Consider the following 13,647-nt stretch of genomic DNA (forward strand, 5'->3'; position numbering starts at 1 on the left):
CGGCAATTTTTGTATTTCTTGTTTTTATCCATCTACCAAATTGTACAATGTGCTCCACGAAAAGTCGGAAAAACTTGTAGAGAAACTTGGTTAAGTGAAGTTTGTAAAATTTTTTATTAAAAATAATTTAATAAAAATTAAATTTGAAAATTTGAATTAATAAAGTATAATAAAAAATTTATTTATAATTTAAATATAAATAAATAACAATAAAAATTGTATGCAAATTTTCACTAAAAATATTTATTTAAAAAATATATAATTTTTTTTTTCAAAATTTACAAACTTTGATTTATAAATAAATTCTTTCAAAATCTATCGGTTCGATTTTCCATATTTAACTTACCCACATGCCTTTTCAATCAATCCCTTCCGGTTACCCACATGATTTGAACAACCTTCTCCTCATCGCCACCTCTCCTCTCATATCACCTTCCCTCCAACTTCTCAATCCCCCATTTCTCTCTGATTTAGGGCCTCATAGTTACTGTCTATGTAGGTACGGAGAGGAGAGGACAGAGCAGATATCTATAGCATTGCCTTCTCACCAAATGTGCAAATGGTTGGCACTTTCGAGCGATAAGGGCACTGTTCATATATTTTATCTTCGAGTTAGAGTTTTTGCGGAGGATTCATCTTCTGTACAAAGTCCAGCAATATTTCTTCAGAATTCTTCAACGTCACTTGACGTACTTATCTCTCCAAGCACTAGCGCTAATCCTGCTTCATCATTGTCTTTTTTATAGAGGTAATCAATACAATTTGCCTTTATAGTTTTACTAATTTTAAGACAGAATTGCATGGAACTCATTTCATGAAATTTTCAACAAAACTCAGATTTATATACTACAAAAAATTATTTTCCATTTTCATAAATTATTTACAACACCTTATTTGCAAATCACTGGCATCCTCGTGTATCTGAGAGACAAATATATTCAAATGACATCGTGATGCTTTGAGCAAGGAATAACATTCTCTTGCCCCAGCTAAACCCTAATCGATTAAAGCTTAGACCTTTTTCCCACAACATAAAATGCAAACACCACTTTCCCAATTGCTTTTCTATCTTTGATCGCAGAGAATGCAAGGTTGGCCTGTCAAACACAAGAAATCAAATAAGCCCAAGTACTCGTCATTTTTTTTCCCTAGAAAAGACAACAACATCATGAGTAAAAGAAATGGATCGTTAATTACCATTAACTTCATCCTTTTGCCCCAGTCAAAAAGTGCGGACCAAAAGTAAATAATGCATTTTTGGGCCTCAAATTCTCACCAACTATCAATTTGCCTATTTTTTGCATTAAGTTATAAGAAATGGATGACAGTCCTGGGCAATTAGGACACTTGGAAACAAAATCTATCCATCCGCCCCAAAATAAGCAATTCACATAAATGGTCCACAAGCAAATCTACTGTGATGAATACTTGGTTGGGCCCAAAGCTACAATCACTCTTATGCAATTCTAAGCGTGGGCTAAACTGGCTTTCAGCAGTCGCTCTGCTTGTTCAGAGCTTTGTGGTTTAAGACATCAATTTTCAAATACTCTCTATATCTTTCTTTCCCCTATAGTTTTCCTTGGTTAGAGCTTCACGCAACCAAAGAATGACGGTATATATATCAAAAAGGGGGACCTCTGATAGGCTGAAAGTATGAGAAATGTGAATGATAATCAAGCCCTTTTCCATCCAGGAGAGTAACTCCCTGATGGAACCCTCAAGCAGAGCTGGTCGATGTGTTCTGTAGCTAGTCCAATAGAGCCCATGCACTGGCCAGTTCTGCACAAGATAGATGTGTGAGAAGGCTATTCGAGACAAGCAACTAATAACGAGTAAATGGACTGCAGTAACTAGTTTAACATTGAAATTGACTACTGATCTTCATTAGATGAGGTTAACAACACACCCCTTATGCATTAAAGCTAAATTTAGCTCTTTCAAGTGCAAATTTTTTATTTGTCTACCATAAATATTTTCATTAAGTTTTCATTCATTTATGCCAGAGTCTAGGCACTTATTTTGCACGCTAATTGAAAGCCACTCCATTCAAACCTAAATAAGCCAATCAGATCCTCGAACTACAGCCCCGGAATCCATTATTGTTTTCAAAAAAAAAAACACAGTTGACATCACAATTTCACAGATTTCAACTCATTTGCATATTTTACTTTCATGAAGTGTCTGATTATAATCTTCTATAACATCAACTCAATATGATGAAACACACAGAGACATACAAATATATATATATATATATTTATATAATATCAAAGAAGAAGAACATCTTGGGTCAGAGAAAAGTAGTATCAGGAATGGTGACATGTGGCGCTAAAATATCAGCAGGCCAATCTTCTTTGTGCTTTTCCAATACCCACAAATGAATAAGGTGGCATATTCAGTGCAGTCTTCTTCATAATAAGAGCCCATCAGGGAAAAGGAATGCTAACTAAAGAAGTACAATGAAGTCTGAGGGGAAATGAAGGTAGCAGTGTGGTACATGATGCATCAATTTGAGAACAAAGAGAAAATGCGAAGTACCTTAACAAGAGTGAAATTAGTTGGGATGAGCGGGAATTCACCACTGGCAAATCCAATTACAAGAATTTGAGCACCCCAATTCAAAAGCTTCATAGTTTCTTTACTAAGCTTTCGACCAACAGGATCAAAAAGAACACAAACCCCTTTGAGGTTCCTTGACTTGAGGAACTCCTCGACACTCGTAGTTAAATTTTGATTAGTCAAGTCTACCACGTGATCAATACCCAAGGACTTTAAAAACTGCACCTTTTCAGCTCCCCTGAAATTTATAGCAATACTTGATTTTTGAAATGAATAAAAAGCGCAATGCTAACAGAAAGTAGAAGGTAGGGAGTGGTAATGGGTAGTTGGAGTAGGGGAAAAGCAGGAAGAAAAGGAGGCACCTGGCAACAGCAATGACAACTGCGCCGCAAACCTTTTGCCAATTTGAACAGCAGCAACGCCAACGCCTCTAGGGGCACCAAGAACTAGCAATAACTGTAATAATTACTATTTCCTTTACAATTTACTAATAGTAGTAATATTTGATGAAGGGTGGAAATCATAGAATAAAGAAAAGAAATATTAATAGTTTTAATTAATAAATAAAGCAGGGACCTGCCTGAGAAGATGTCAAGTTGGCCCTGTGAACAAGGGCTACATGTGAGGTCCCAAAGGTGACAGGGAGTGCAGCAGCGGCCACAAGATCACACCCTTTCGGCACTCCAAACCTAATCAACCAGGACCAGGAACATTAAGTCATTAACTAAGCATTCTCTTTTTTTTTTTTTTTTTCCTGATATGAGATATTCATTAGCATATTAGTAATTTTTTTTTTAAAATTCGGATATATAAATTGCTCAATTTCACAGATTAAAAATTATGCATTTAAAATTATTCTAATAATTCAAACTTAAGATCTGTTTATTAAAAAAAAAAAATCTTAATTAATTAAATCAATGGATAATATTAGTATATTAATATTATTAATTAATAAAGTTAGAAATAAGGTACCGACTGACAGGAGGGATTGGTCTTTGATGATGAATGTCGCGTAGGAGCCGAAGGAGGCAAAGAGGCAGACGTGGTCCCCCCGACCTTGAACTTGGTGACGGAGGGACCCACGGCATCGACAGTGCCAGCATAATCGAAGCCTGAGATGAAAGGGAGGGAAGGCATCTCCTGGTACTTACCCAGTATCTGAAGGTAATTGGCGTAGTTCAGGCTGGTGGCTTTAACTCTGACTCTCACTGCCGTTGGGGAGTCCAATTCTGGGATGGGATGGTTTCTGCTAACTACAATGGGCGACGAAGCCGATGATGGTGATGCTGGAACACCCAATCTCTTGCACAACAGAGCTTCCATGTTAGTTTCTTCCTTTTGACTTGCTGATGGTTTTTATTTATTAACGAAACATGTGGAGAATGGGATATTCCAAATCCAATAAACAAAGCATTTTTTTTAATTTATCCAAGGCTCTCACTCTACCAACAACAGGCCTGGTGTCATGGTCAGGCCTTGGTCTTATCATGATTGACCCTGAACCGAGCAGCGGTCAAAATTGAGCTGGCGGGAAAGCGATTCTAATGAAGTCGGGCGTGCATTCAGAGCTTTGGAACATGATGCTAACATGTTGTGGGGGCAATGGGAGCCTCGGGCCGCAAGATATGCGGGGAAGTTCGGAACAGTGATCGGACACCCTCAAGCCAAGTAGCTTGGCGGGTGCCATCGGTGGAAGCCATGTGCAGGCACCTTCGAGTGAGTTGGTGGAGCAACGAGCAGAATCAAGGAGCAATGGTGACCAAGAGGAAGGTAACGGGGCCCTGAGTTAGTCGGAGAAAGGCCCTAGGATGGCTGGGCAGAAAAGTGTCCCCGTTTCAGACATTCTTACGGTCACTGGTAGCATATTGGGAAAATCTCTAACGCTCTTTATAGGGGGATGAATTGGTGTCAGCTCTCCACCACCCCCTTGGCTAGCGGGCAGGCGGGGGCCTGGCTAGTCTGAAGTGAGCTACTCCTAGGCACTCGTGGTGTCTAGGTGGGCGGGCATCGTAGAGTCACGAGCGTGGCCCGATGTTTTCTCGGGTAAGGTAAACCCGGGGACGGTTGGGGCCGACGGGCCTCGTATCGCGCTTTTGTGTTGAGCCATGGGGTTTGGCACTAGAGATCGCTAAGCCCCTCGGTTTCCCCTCCTCGAGCCGGAAGGATCATGTGATGGTGTTTACGTAAGAGGGATGCCATCGGGCCAAAGGGGTGTGCGGGCTAGCAGGCAGGCATGTTGCTAGACCCCTATGGCTAGTCGGGTTGGTGGGCTGCCATTGGGGCAGTCCGCCCAAGTTCCCTTGCGGGACTAGCATGATGTGGGGTGTCAATCATGCGTGCGGGTGGCCGATACTGATGCTAAGGGCTTAAGCCCTAAGAACCGAGTCTCGTGGGATGAAATGAGCCTAGAGGCTCCTAGCTGGCTGCCGACCAGCTTAAGTGGGTTCCTCCCCATAGAGTTCGAAATGAGCGACCCTACGGGATCAGGGCCAGAAAGGGCTCATGGGCATGCGGTTTGTAGGACTGGAATTGGTCCGTCCATGGAAAAATGGATACGATACAAGGCTGACCTTGACTAGGATTAGTCTTGGTGCGGCACGGACGCGTGGTTTCAGTAGCAGGAACGCGCGGCCCGTGACATTTGGTATCAGAGCCTAGGTTGGCTCAGTGGCGAGAGTTACGCGACCCCATGTGTGGGTCTAGTGATGCGAAATTGCAGTGGCGCCAAGCTCCAACGGAGCTATCGAGACACAGATGCGGGTTTTGTGCCCATGGAGGCTCGGGAAAGAGCCAACAATGCGTGCTGCGAGAAATATTGGGCCTATGTAAAATGGCTCTCGAGTAGACTCTTGGACGCCTAGCAAAAGGGCACCAGAGTCTAGCCTCACCTAGAAAAAGGTGTTGGCATATGTGGTGGCATGTGATGCCCTTACGGTGGAAGGAACCGTAGTGAGACCGAGATGCGAAAAGGGACTTACACCATGAAATGGTGTTGTGTAAGGCCACGTGGGCCGAGTGAACCTTGTCCTGAGGGGCAGGGGGTGTCGAGTTGCAAGATTAATTACTAATGTGTGCACTTGCTTTATGGTGCAGGTGCCCCAGCGGGGGTGCAAGTCGAAGTATTCGGGTCCGAGCATGAGACTACTACACAGAAGAGTATGAAGTGGCTAAAGATTGAAGCCACAAGCGAGGTGGTCAGTGGACCATGAGCTGCGTTGGTCAGTGGACCGTGAGTTCTTGTGGTCAGAGGATCACGAGAGTGTGTGTGTGAACCAGGATATCGAACTTGTATTGGCCGAAAGGGAAGGCTTCACGAGTAGTGGTGGTCAGTGGGCCACGACAGGATGTATTCCAGTGGAACAAGAAAAGGGAAACGGCCAGTTGACAAGGCCTCAGACGTGCAGGTCAGTGGACCTTGAGGATCGAGCGGGTGAATCCCCGAGTCAAGCAAATCAGTGGGTCTCCGAGTATAAGCGGATTTTGGGATGCCCTAGGAACTGGGCTGGAGTCAAAACTATCGAACAATAGAACCATCGAGGAGACAGGGTTGCGCATAATGCTGTGCTGAGTTTCGAGTAAAAGTGGGGGAGACCTGTCAATTCCCCACGAGACCGAGCCAAGATAAAGGAGCTTGGGCAATGGAGCATAGTGTTCAAGCCGGAGGCAAAGACCGAGTTAGCGCGTTTTAAGGTGCCGTCTTGGGGGCGGTTGGCCTGAGGGCCACACCTAGAGAGGTGACCTTGGAGGGGCCGAGAGGACCCAAGTTGGGAGATGACCAAAGTGCTTGAATGCCACTATGCTAGGGTCATCATGTAGAGTGCCGCATGAGTGCGGTTGACCTAAGCATCACGTCCAGAGGGGCGCATCAGTGAGTTGATGCTGCAAGCGTGCAGTTGGTGTGAGGGGTCACGTCCGGTGGGACGCACCACATGAGTGGCAAAGCTGTGGTCATTCATTCTACTGAGGGTCATCGATCAATGAGGGCACCATGAGGTCGCAACCTAACAAGGATCAAGGGATGAAGCCATGGTATGGCCCATATGAGTACAACCAAGATAGGTTAGGCGGTTCGAACTACAACAAAGCTGAGCAATAATGGGACCAATCTACACCAACAATGGACGAGTACTGTGGACGGTGCCTCATGTGACGGGACCTCGACCCAATCCTTGAGGGCACAAGTGAGAGACATATGAGGAAATGTCAGCTGTGTGCAACAAGATAGTTGGGTGTGGTCTTGGCGTCGATGAGGGCATCGACATAGTAAGTGGGGGAGAGTGTCATGGTCAGGCCTTGGTCCTACCATGACTGACCCTGAACCGAGCAGCGGTCAAAACTGAGCTGGCGGGAAAGCGGTTCTAATGAAGTCGGGCGTGCATTCAGAGCTTTGGAACATGATGCTAACATGTTGTGGGGGCAATGGGAGCCCCGGGCCGCAAGATATGCGGGGAAGTTCGGGACAGTGATCGGACACCCTCAAGCCAAGTAGCTTGGCGGGTGCCATCGGTGGAAGCCATGTGCAGGCACCTTCGAGTGGATTGGTGGAGCAACGAGCAGAATCAAGGAGCAATGGTGACCAAGAGGAAGGTTACGGGGCCCTGAGTTAGTCGGAGAAAGGCCCTAGGATGGCTGGGCAGAAAAGTGTCCCCGTTTCAGACATTCTTACGGTCACTGGTAGCATATTGGGAAAATCTCTAACGCTCTTTATAGGGGGATGAATTGGTGTCAGCTCTCCACCACCCCCTTGGCTAGCGGGCAGGCGGGGGCCTGGCTAGTCTGAAGTGAGCTACTCCTAGGCACTCGTGGTGTCTAGGTGGGCGGGCATCGTAGAGTCACGAGCGTGGCCCGATGTTTTCTCGGGTAAGGTAAACCCGGGGACGGTTGGGGCCGGCGGGCCTCGTATCGCGCTTTTGTGTTGAGCCATGGGGTTTGGCACTAGAGATCGCTAAGCCCCTCGGTTTCCCCTCCTCGAGCCGGAAGGATCATGTGATGGTGTTTACGTAAGAGGGATGCCATCGGGCCAAAGGGGTGTGCGGGCTAGCAGGCAGGCATGCTGCTAGACCCCTATGGCTAGTCGGGTTGGTGGGCTGCCACTGGGGCAGTCCGCCCAAGTTCCCTTGCGGGACTAGCATGATGTGGGGTGTCAATCATGCGTGCGGGTGGCCGATACTGATGCTAAGGGCTTAAGCCCTAAGAACCGAGTCTCGTGGGATGAAATGAGCCTAGAGACTCCTAGCTGGCTGCCGACCAGCTTAAGTGGGTTCCTCCCCATAGAGTTCGAAATGAGCGACCCTACGGGATCAGGGCCAGAAAGGGCTCATGGGCATGCGGTTTGTAGGACTGGAATTGGTCCGTCCATGGAAAAATGGATACGATACAAGGCTGACCTTGACTAGGATTAGTCTTGGTGCGGCACGGACGCGTGGTTTCAGTAGCAGGAACGCGCGGCCCGTGACACCTGGCCACGGCTGTAGGCTGTTGGCTGTTGGCTGTTGGCCGTTGGCATAACCGAACCTCTTCAGTTGTGTGGAAGTGGACGTGGAAGTTAACTACTTGAGTTAGTGTTCATTTGGATCTGTGATGATATCCATTTTGCCACTTTTTACCTTCGACTGCATTTTGATAGTATCAACGGTGCAGTTAAGGACTTTCAATCTCATTCTCCCTCTCCATAATTATTTCTTAAGACTTCCTTTTTCATTTTTAATATTTTTTCTGTCAATTTTGAATTAGAACATTTGAATTTCCGTGGAATGCTTTCTGTTTGTTAAATAAAATTAAGAAATTTTAAATGTTAAATAGTATTAAAATATATATCAAAATAATTTTAAGAAATATTTAATAACAAAATTATTGATATAAAATAATTTTAATAAATTTTAATTTATTTAAAAATATTATTTAATACAAAATAATTTTAATTATTTATTAATTTTATAAATATCAAATATATATTATAAATTCATAAATTTTAATATAATTATTTTAATAATAATTAATTAACTCCGCTATTTTTAATCTCAATTAAAAGTGTTCTCATCCTCCGAAAAAAATAAAAAATAAAAAAACAATAACCACAGCAGTCACTGCTCTCTACTTAGCAGTTAGCAGTCGATAAAAAAAAAATGGTATGGTGGTGTTATCAATTATCATTAGATATAGATATCAACATTCTTGCTTTAGTTTGACTACAGACAGTGGTCGAGCTTCCTTTTACTTGTAGCAAGTACTACCTGATACAAATTGGTTTTTAATTCGTTTGTATGATCGTTGCTCCCAGACCCAGACAGAGTTATGAGTGGGGGAGGGTTGGTGTTTCAATATCACTACCAGTTTCTGCGTATAAGCAATGGAGTTGCCATTGGCAGCAACAACCAAACTTGTCAAACATTTGTTTCCTCCCATTCCAATTCCAAACGCCGCTATCCTACTCTTGCCACCACCATCACCCATGCCTTTTCCCTCTCCGGCTCTGGCTCCGGTGCCCAATACTCTGCAGCAGGTGCGTTTCTCTCCTTTCTTCTTCACATCTATTTCCTTTGCTTTTTTATGTGACAAATCTTGCCATCTATCCTTTTGTTAAGTATTCCCTTTCTTTCCCGCACAAATTGTTTATTCTTAGTTTGTTATAGTACTAAATTACTAGGAACATACTATTAAAATTCGTAGGGGAATTAATCGACGCCGGAAGGAAGCAGCAAAAAAAGAGAATAGCGGGCATTGATCAAGATGAATTGTTGGATCCAAAACTCCTAGCTGATCCAGACAGTTGCTTTTGTGAGTTTCAAGGGGTTGAAATCCATCACAAGCTTTATGACCCAGGCTCACATTCCTCAGATAAATCTTTACTCACCCACAGCCAGGATGTCCAGGACCAGACTCAAACCCCATTATTGAAGCTCGGTCTTCCTATGATTCTACTACATGGTTTTGGAGCTTCTGTTTTCTCATGGAACAGAGTTATGAAGCGATTGGCACACCTCACATGCTTCAAAGTTCTTGCCTTTGATAGACCAGCCTTTGGTTTGACTTCAAGACTCAATAGTTTTGGGACCCAAATAAGTGATGCAAAACCTGTGAATCCCTACTCCATGGCGTTTTCTGTGCTTGCTACCTTGTACTTCATTGATTTCTTGGCTGCTGAAAAGGCAATTCTGGTGGGGTATGCTTCTTTCTTCATCTTTTTTTCTTGCTTGGTATGGAGACGTACAAAAGCCTTTCTCCTTCGAGTTAGATCCTTATTTGTGTCTTTTGCAAATGTACCTGTATAAATTATCTAAGAGGGATTGTTTCTGTTTTTAATTCCACTTTCATGAAAACTGATGCCTGTCTTCAGTCTTGACCTCTTTAAAACTTGGCATGCTAGGCATTCAGCTGGTTCTCTTGTAGCAGTTGATGCGTACTTTGAAGCTCCTGAACGTATTGCTGCTCTGATCCTGATTGCCCCAGCAATATTGGCCCCACGTGCTATTCGTGAGCCTAAGATTGTTGAAGGAAACCGCTCTGAAGGAAATAACCAGACTAACGGAGACAGATCGGTCTCAAATAATATAAGGAAGCCGCTCTTTAAGCTTTTTGAAGTTTTGTCCAAGTTTACCAAGTACATCACAGAAGCAGTGATGCGAATGATAAAGGGGATGGCGGTTATGCTCAACTCTCTGTATAAGAAAGCACTTTCTTCTTTCCTTCAATCTGCCCTTCCCGTAATGCTGGTATTGACTTTCTTTTTGGATGATTTTTCAATTCATGCAGCTTGAATTAGTTAGAGGCTGTTGCCAGTTAAAGTCGATTTTTTGTCCTGGCAAATCAAAAGTACCAAAAGTATGATACCACCTTGAAGATGTCTGCTTCTGTTTATGAATTTTGTGAGTAATATTACTTCAAAAGAATCACAAATGGTTTTAACTAATAGAAGTTGACCGCCAATAGATGGGTAAATTAAATCTCCAGTTATCAATGCTTTACCAAACGACCTGGCATATACCCTGACACAACCCTGCAATTCTTTCTTAACATGATATTCATTTCGCCTATACATTGTTGCTTAAAGAAATCTCAGAACAAAGCAGCTTTTAAATAGGGCTTTGTTTTTTTTTTAGTTTTCCATCTATTTTATGTGCAATGAAGCTAACTATCTTATTTCTCAGGCAAGGTTGCTAATTGATAAATTTGGTATAGCTGCCGTAAGGACTGCATGGTATGATTCTAAACAAGTCACTGAACACATTCTAGATGGGTATACCAAGGTGATTTACACTATTCTCTAATTTGTCTTATTCTTAATCCTGGAAAGATGGAATGGAATGCTTAGCTGGTATTTATTTTGCTGTTACCTTCAACTTATAGTGGTCGAATGAAGATTTGTATCTTATGCAGCCACTGAGAGCTAAGGGTTGGGACAGGGCTCTTGTAGAATTCACAGCAGCAATGCTTATAAATGGCAAGTCTGAAATGAAGCCACCACTGGCAAAAAGACTACATGAAATCTCCTGTCCTGGTAATAATTTCTTGTTCTATATTATAACTTTTAAATTGGAAAGATAATCAGGAAAGCTGGCGAATTGAAAAGCCCCTTTGAATGAGAAAGTTATTCTATTAATGGTGCCAATGAATGTGTTGAGTCTCTGACAGCTAAATCCATGTTTTACTTGTAGCCAATTCGGGACAACACCTTGGCCATACTAACAGTCCAAGTCAAATTACTGTGGCAGTTAACCGTTACTTGTTAAGGCTATGTTGAACCTAAGAAAGAGATATGTAAAGAAGTTGAAAGAATGTTTCCTGAAAGATTTGTGAACCGAAAACTTTTAATCAGTCTAGCTATTATCTTATTGGGTAATGGATATGCCACTCATATTTACTGCTAATCACTTCACTAGTTCAACATGAATATATGAATATTAATCCTATCACAATTCTTATATTTTTGTACTTTTTTAGTTATGTTGCCTTATTGTTGATATCAATAGGCAGAATGTAATGGTTTCACTTTTTATTGTCTCAATGAAACATAGTTCTTATTGTCACGGGTGACACTGATCGAATAGTTCCTTCTTGGAATGCTGAGAGACTTTCACTGGCCATCCCTCAATCTAAGCTTGAAGTAATCAAGAATTGCGGTCACTTGCCCCATGAGGAAAAGGTCGAAGAGTTTGTTAGAGTCGTTGAGAAGTTTCTGCAAAGAGCTTTTGGTGGTTCAAAGGAGCATTCTCTGCAAGCAGTAACTTGAAACTTGTATGCCTCAAATCTTCCTCTCTTTCAGGAGCAGTGGAGTTTCTCAGATTCTAAATAGGGCAGTTCTCGTGAATCCATGTAATGAAACATTTAGAGAACCAAAAAAACATTGTTTAAGAAGAGAGAAAAAAAAAAAAAAAAAGGAAAAATATGTTCTTCTAAAAGTTGTAATTGACTGTTGAAATTACTCTCTTACAGGAACTTGTAATAGAATTGGGATCACCGTCATTTTTTTAACAATGTGCAACATCGTGTACCTTACTGCAACCGTGGTAGTAAACTTCCCATTATTTAGGATGCTGAACTCTTTATAAGCAAGGTCCATTGAATCAATTCTCTCAACCATATTTCAATAGCATGCGTTAGACATTATGGAATATTTTAACGTCATGCTCGATTACTACAATTACAACACATTACAGCAGCAAGCCACTGTTTTATCAGAAAGGAGGGTCCATGGATATGGTCAGACTCGTGTCCTGTAAGCCTGCAGGAACATCAAACCCTGACATGAAGTCATCACCAAATATCACAGCACCAGCCGCCAGTGCTCCTGCTCCTATTCCCATTGCAAAACCAGGTCTTGGCCCTTGTCCAGGTGCAGCCCCAGATGATGGCATGTTCAAATAGGTCTCCGTTGGCTGATATGTTCTTGGGAGGAAAGTGGGAATGTAACCAACATTAGAGGGTGGCGGTGGAGGTGGAGGAGTCCTAGGTGGACAATAGCAGGGCCCAGAAGCTGATGGATAACCAGGTTCACCTAGAGAAGGGTTGCAATAGTTTGTAGGACGTGGCACTGAATGTGTAGATGGAATGTTTAGTTGAGATCGATTATCTGGCTGTGGAAGAGGGGCTAGAGGCAGCTCTGTTTCCCCTGCTGGATAAGTGTGTCCTGATCCACCTTTATTAGACAATGGAATATTACTCCTATGATCCATTAGAACGAGTCCTCCATCATTACCTGCAAAACCAGATTTTTGAATTCAATAATCACAAGGCGAAAATCATCACAGCAGTGAAAACTTTTATCCAAACTCTAAAATGGTTCAAGTTAATAAGAAAAGATAAAGATTCTATCAATGCTATTTGGAGACCGTACCAAGCTTTCTCTTAATTAGCAAGAACTAAGCTCAAAATGAAGCATAAAAACAATTCAATTTAGGTGAAACTAATTACATTAGCCATAAATACCTAGGTATGAGCCTGAGTCTTCCCTTTCCTCCCAGATATGAATTGAGATGTCAACAAATCCTTGAGGTTTGTTGGAATTTCTTTTGCGCAACTGGTAGCTTCCTACTTCTTCAATTCCTACCCTTGAAGAGGCTGAATTGTTGTTAAATTTGGCCAGAAATTCTTTCATGACAACAGTTGCAGTTCCCTGAAGCCTTTCTCTAAGGAAAAGGGGCTCTCTACCGTATACTTCAACGTGCAGCATCATGTCTTGGAAATTTGAGTCATCAACCAAAGCCGCAAACTTGGTTTTCCACACCGGATTTGAATTTCCAGAAGCATCAATCTTGGTGCAATATTTGTTGTTGGGATCAATCCACCCAACCGCAAACCACTGTAGCTTCCAAAAAGAGGACGAACGCCGGAGCCCTCGAGCAGAAATTAGACAGACCTCAACCCAGACTTTCCCCATACCAAACGAGTGAGGAAAGATAGAAAGAGTGACAGAATATCTCTTTAACAAGGTTCTTTTTATAAAGTTGTCTGAACAATATTTTATTAAAAAAAGGCCAAGCTGTATTGCATTGTTTAGAAGGCTACTTTACTTTTATGAGAAGAACATTGTTATGCCTAAGCACACCATTTAGAGGGTAATTTTTTCCGAGGGAGTGCACTATAGATGGC

The 13,647-nt window shown here is 42.5% G+C and overlaps 2 protein-coding genes and 1 pseudogene across 4 annotated transcripts; 1 reads left to right on the forward strand and 2 right to left on the reverse strand.

The window, feature by feature from the left end:
- Window positions 1-1,271: 1,271 nt before the first annotated feature.
- On the reverse strand, window positions 1,272-4,149 carry LOC111309696 (uncharacterized; annotated as a pseudogene). The gene is made up of 6 exons (XR_016330444.1): window positions 4,056-4,149; window positions 3,536-3,905; window positions 3,140-3,248; window positions 2,922-3,015; window positions 2,539-2,797; window positions 1,272-1,779 (listed from the first exon to the last, which is right to left on the reverse strand). The product of XR_016330444.1 is annotated as an uncharacterized LOC111309696 (transcript).
- Window positions 4,150-8,689: 4,540 nt separating this feature from the next.
- Window positions 8,690-11,988, forward strand: LOC111310058 (alpha/beta-Hydrolases superfamily protein). 2 transcript variants are annotated; one of them, XM_022909158.2, is made up of 6 exons: window positions 8,690-9,061; window positions 9,229-9,721; window positions 9,926-10,271; window positions 10,707-10,805; window positions 10,936-11,056; window positions 11,574-11,988. In XM_022909158.2, exons 1-6 carry the CDS (start codon window positions 8,854-8,856, stop codon window positions 11,786-11,788), a joined length of 1,482 nt encoding a protein of 493 aa, XP_022764893.1. In that variant the 5' UTR covers window positions 8,690-8,853; the 3' UTR covers window positions 11,789-11,988. The 2 variants fall into 2 exon arrangements, with proteins under 2 accessions (XP_022764893.1, XP_022764891.2); XM_022909156.2 differs by having other exon boundaries at window positions 8,704-9,061; window positions 10,906-11,056.
- A 78-nt stretch (window positions 11,989-12,066) lies between these two features.
- LOC111310059 (Calcium-dependent lipid-binding (CaLB domain) family protein) lies at window positions 12,067-13,572 on the reverse strand. The gene is made up of 2 exons (XM_022909159.2): window positions 12,985-13,572; window positions 12,067-12,754 (listed from the first exon to the last, which is right to left on the reverse strand). Exons 1-2 carry the CDS (start codon window positions 13,433-13,435, stop codon window positions 12,234-12,236), a joined length of 972 nt encoding a protein of 323 aa, XP_022764894.2. The 5' UTR covers window positions 13,436-13,572; the 3' UTR covers window positions 12,067-12,233.
- Window positions 13,573-13,647: the final 75 nt, after the last annotated feature.

The sequence above is a fragment of the Durio zibethinus genome, chromosome 19 (genome assembly GCF_047325235.1).
Source record: "Durio zibethinus cultivar Kanyao isolate XHJ-2024 chromosome 19, ASM4732523v1, whole genome shotgun sequence".
In the NCBI taxonomy this organism is placed as follows: Eukaryota; Viridiplantae; Streptophyta; class Magnoliopsida; order Malvales; family Malvaceae; genus Durio; species Durio zibethinus.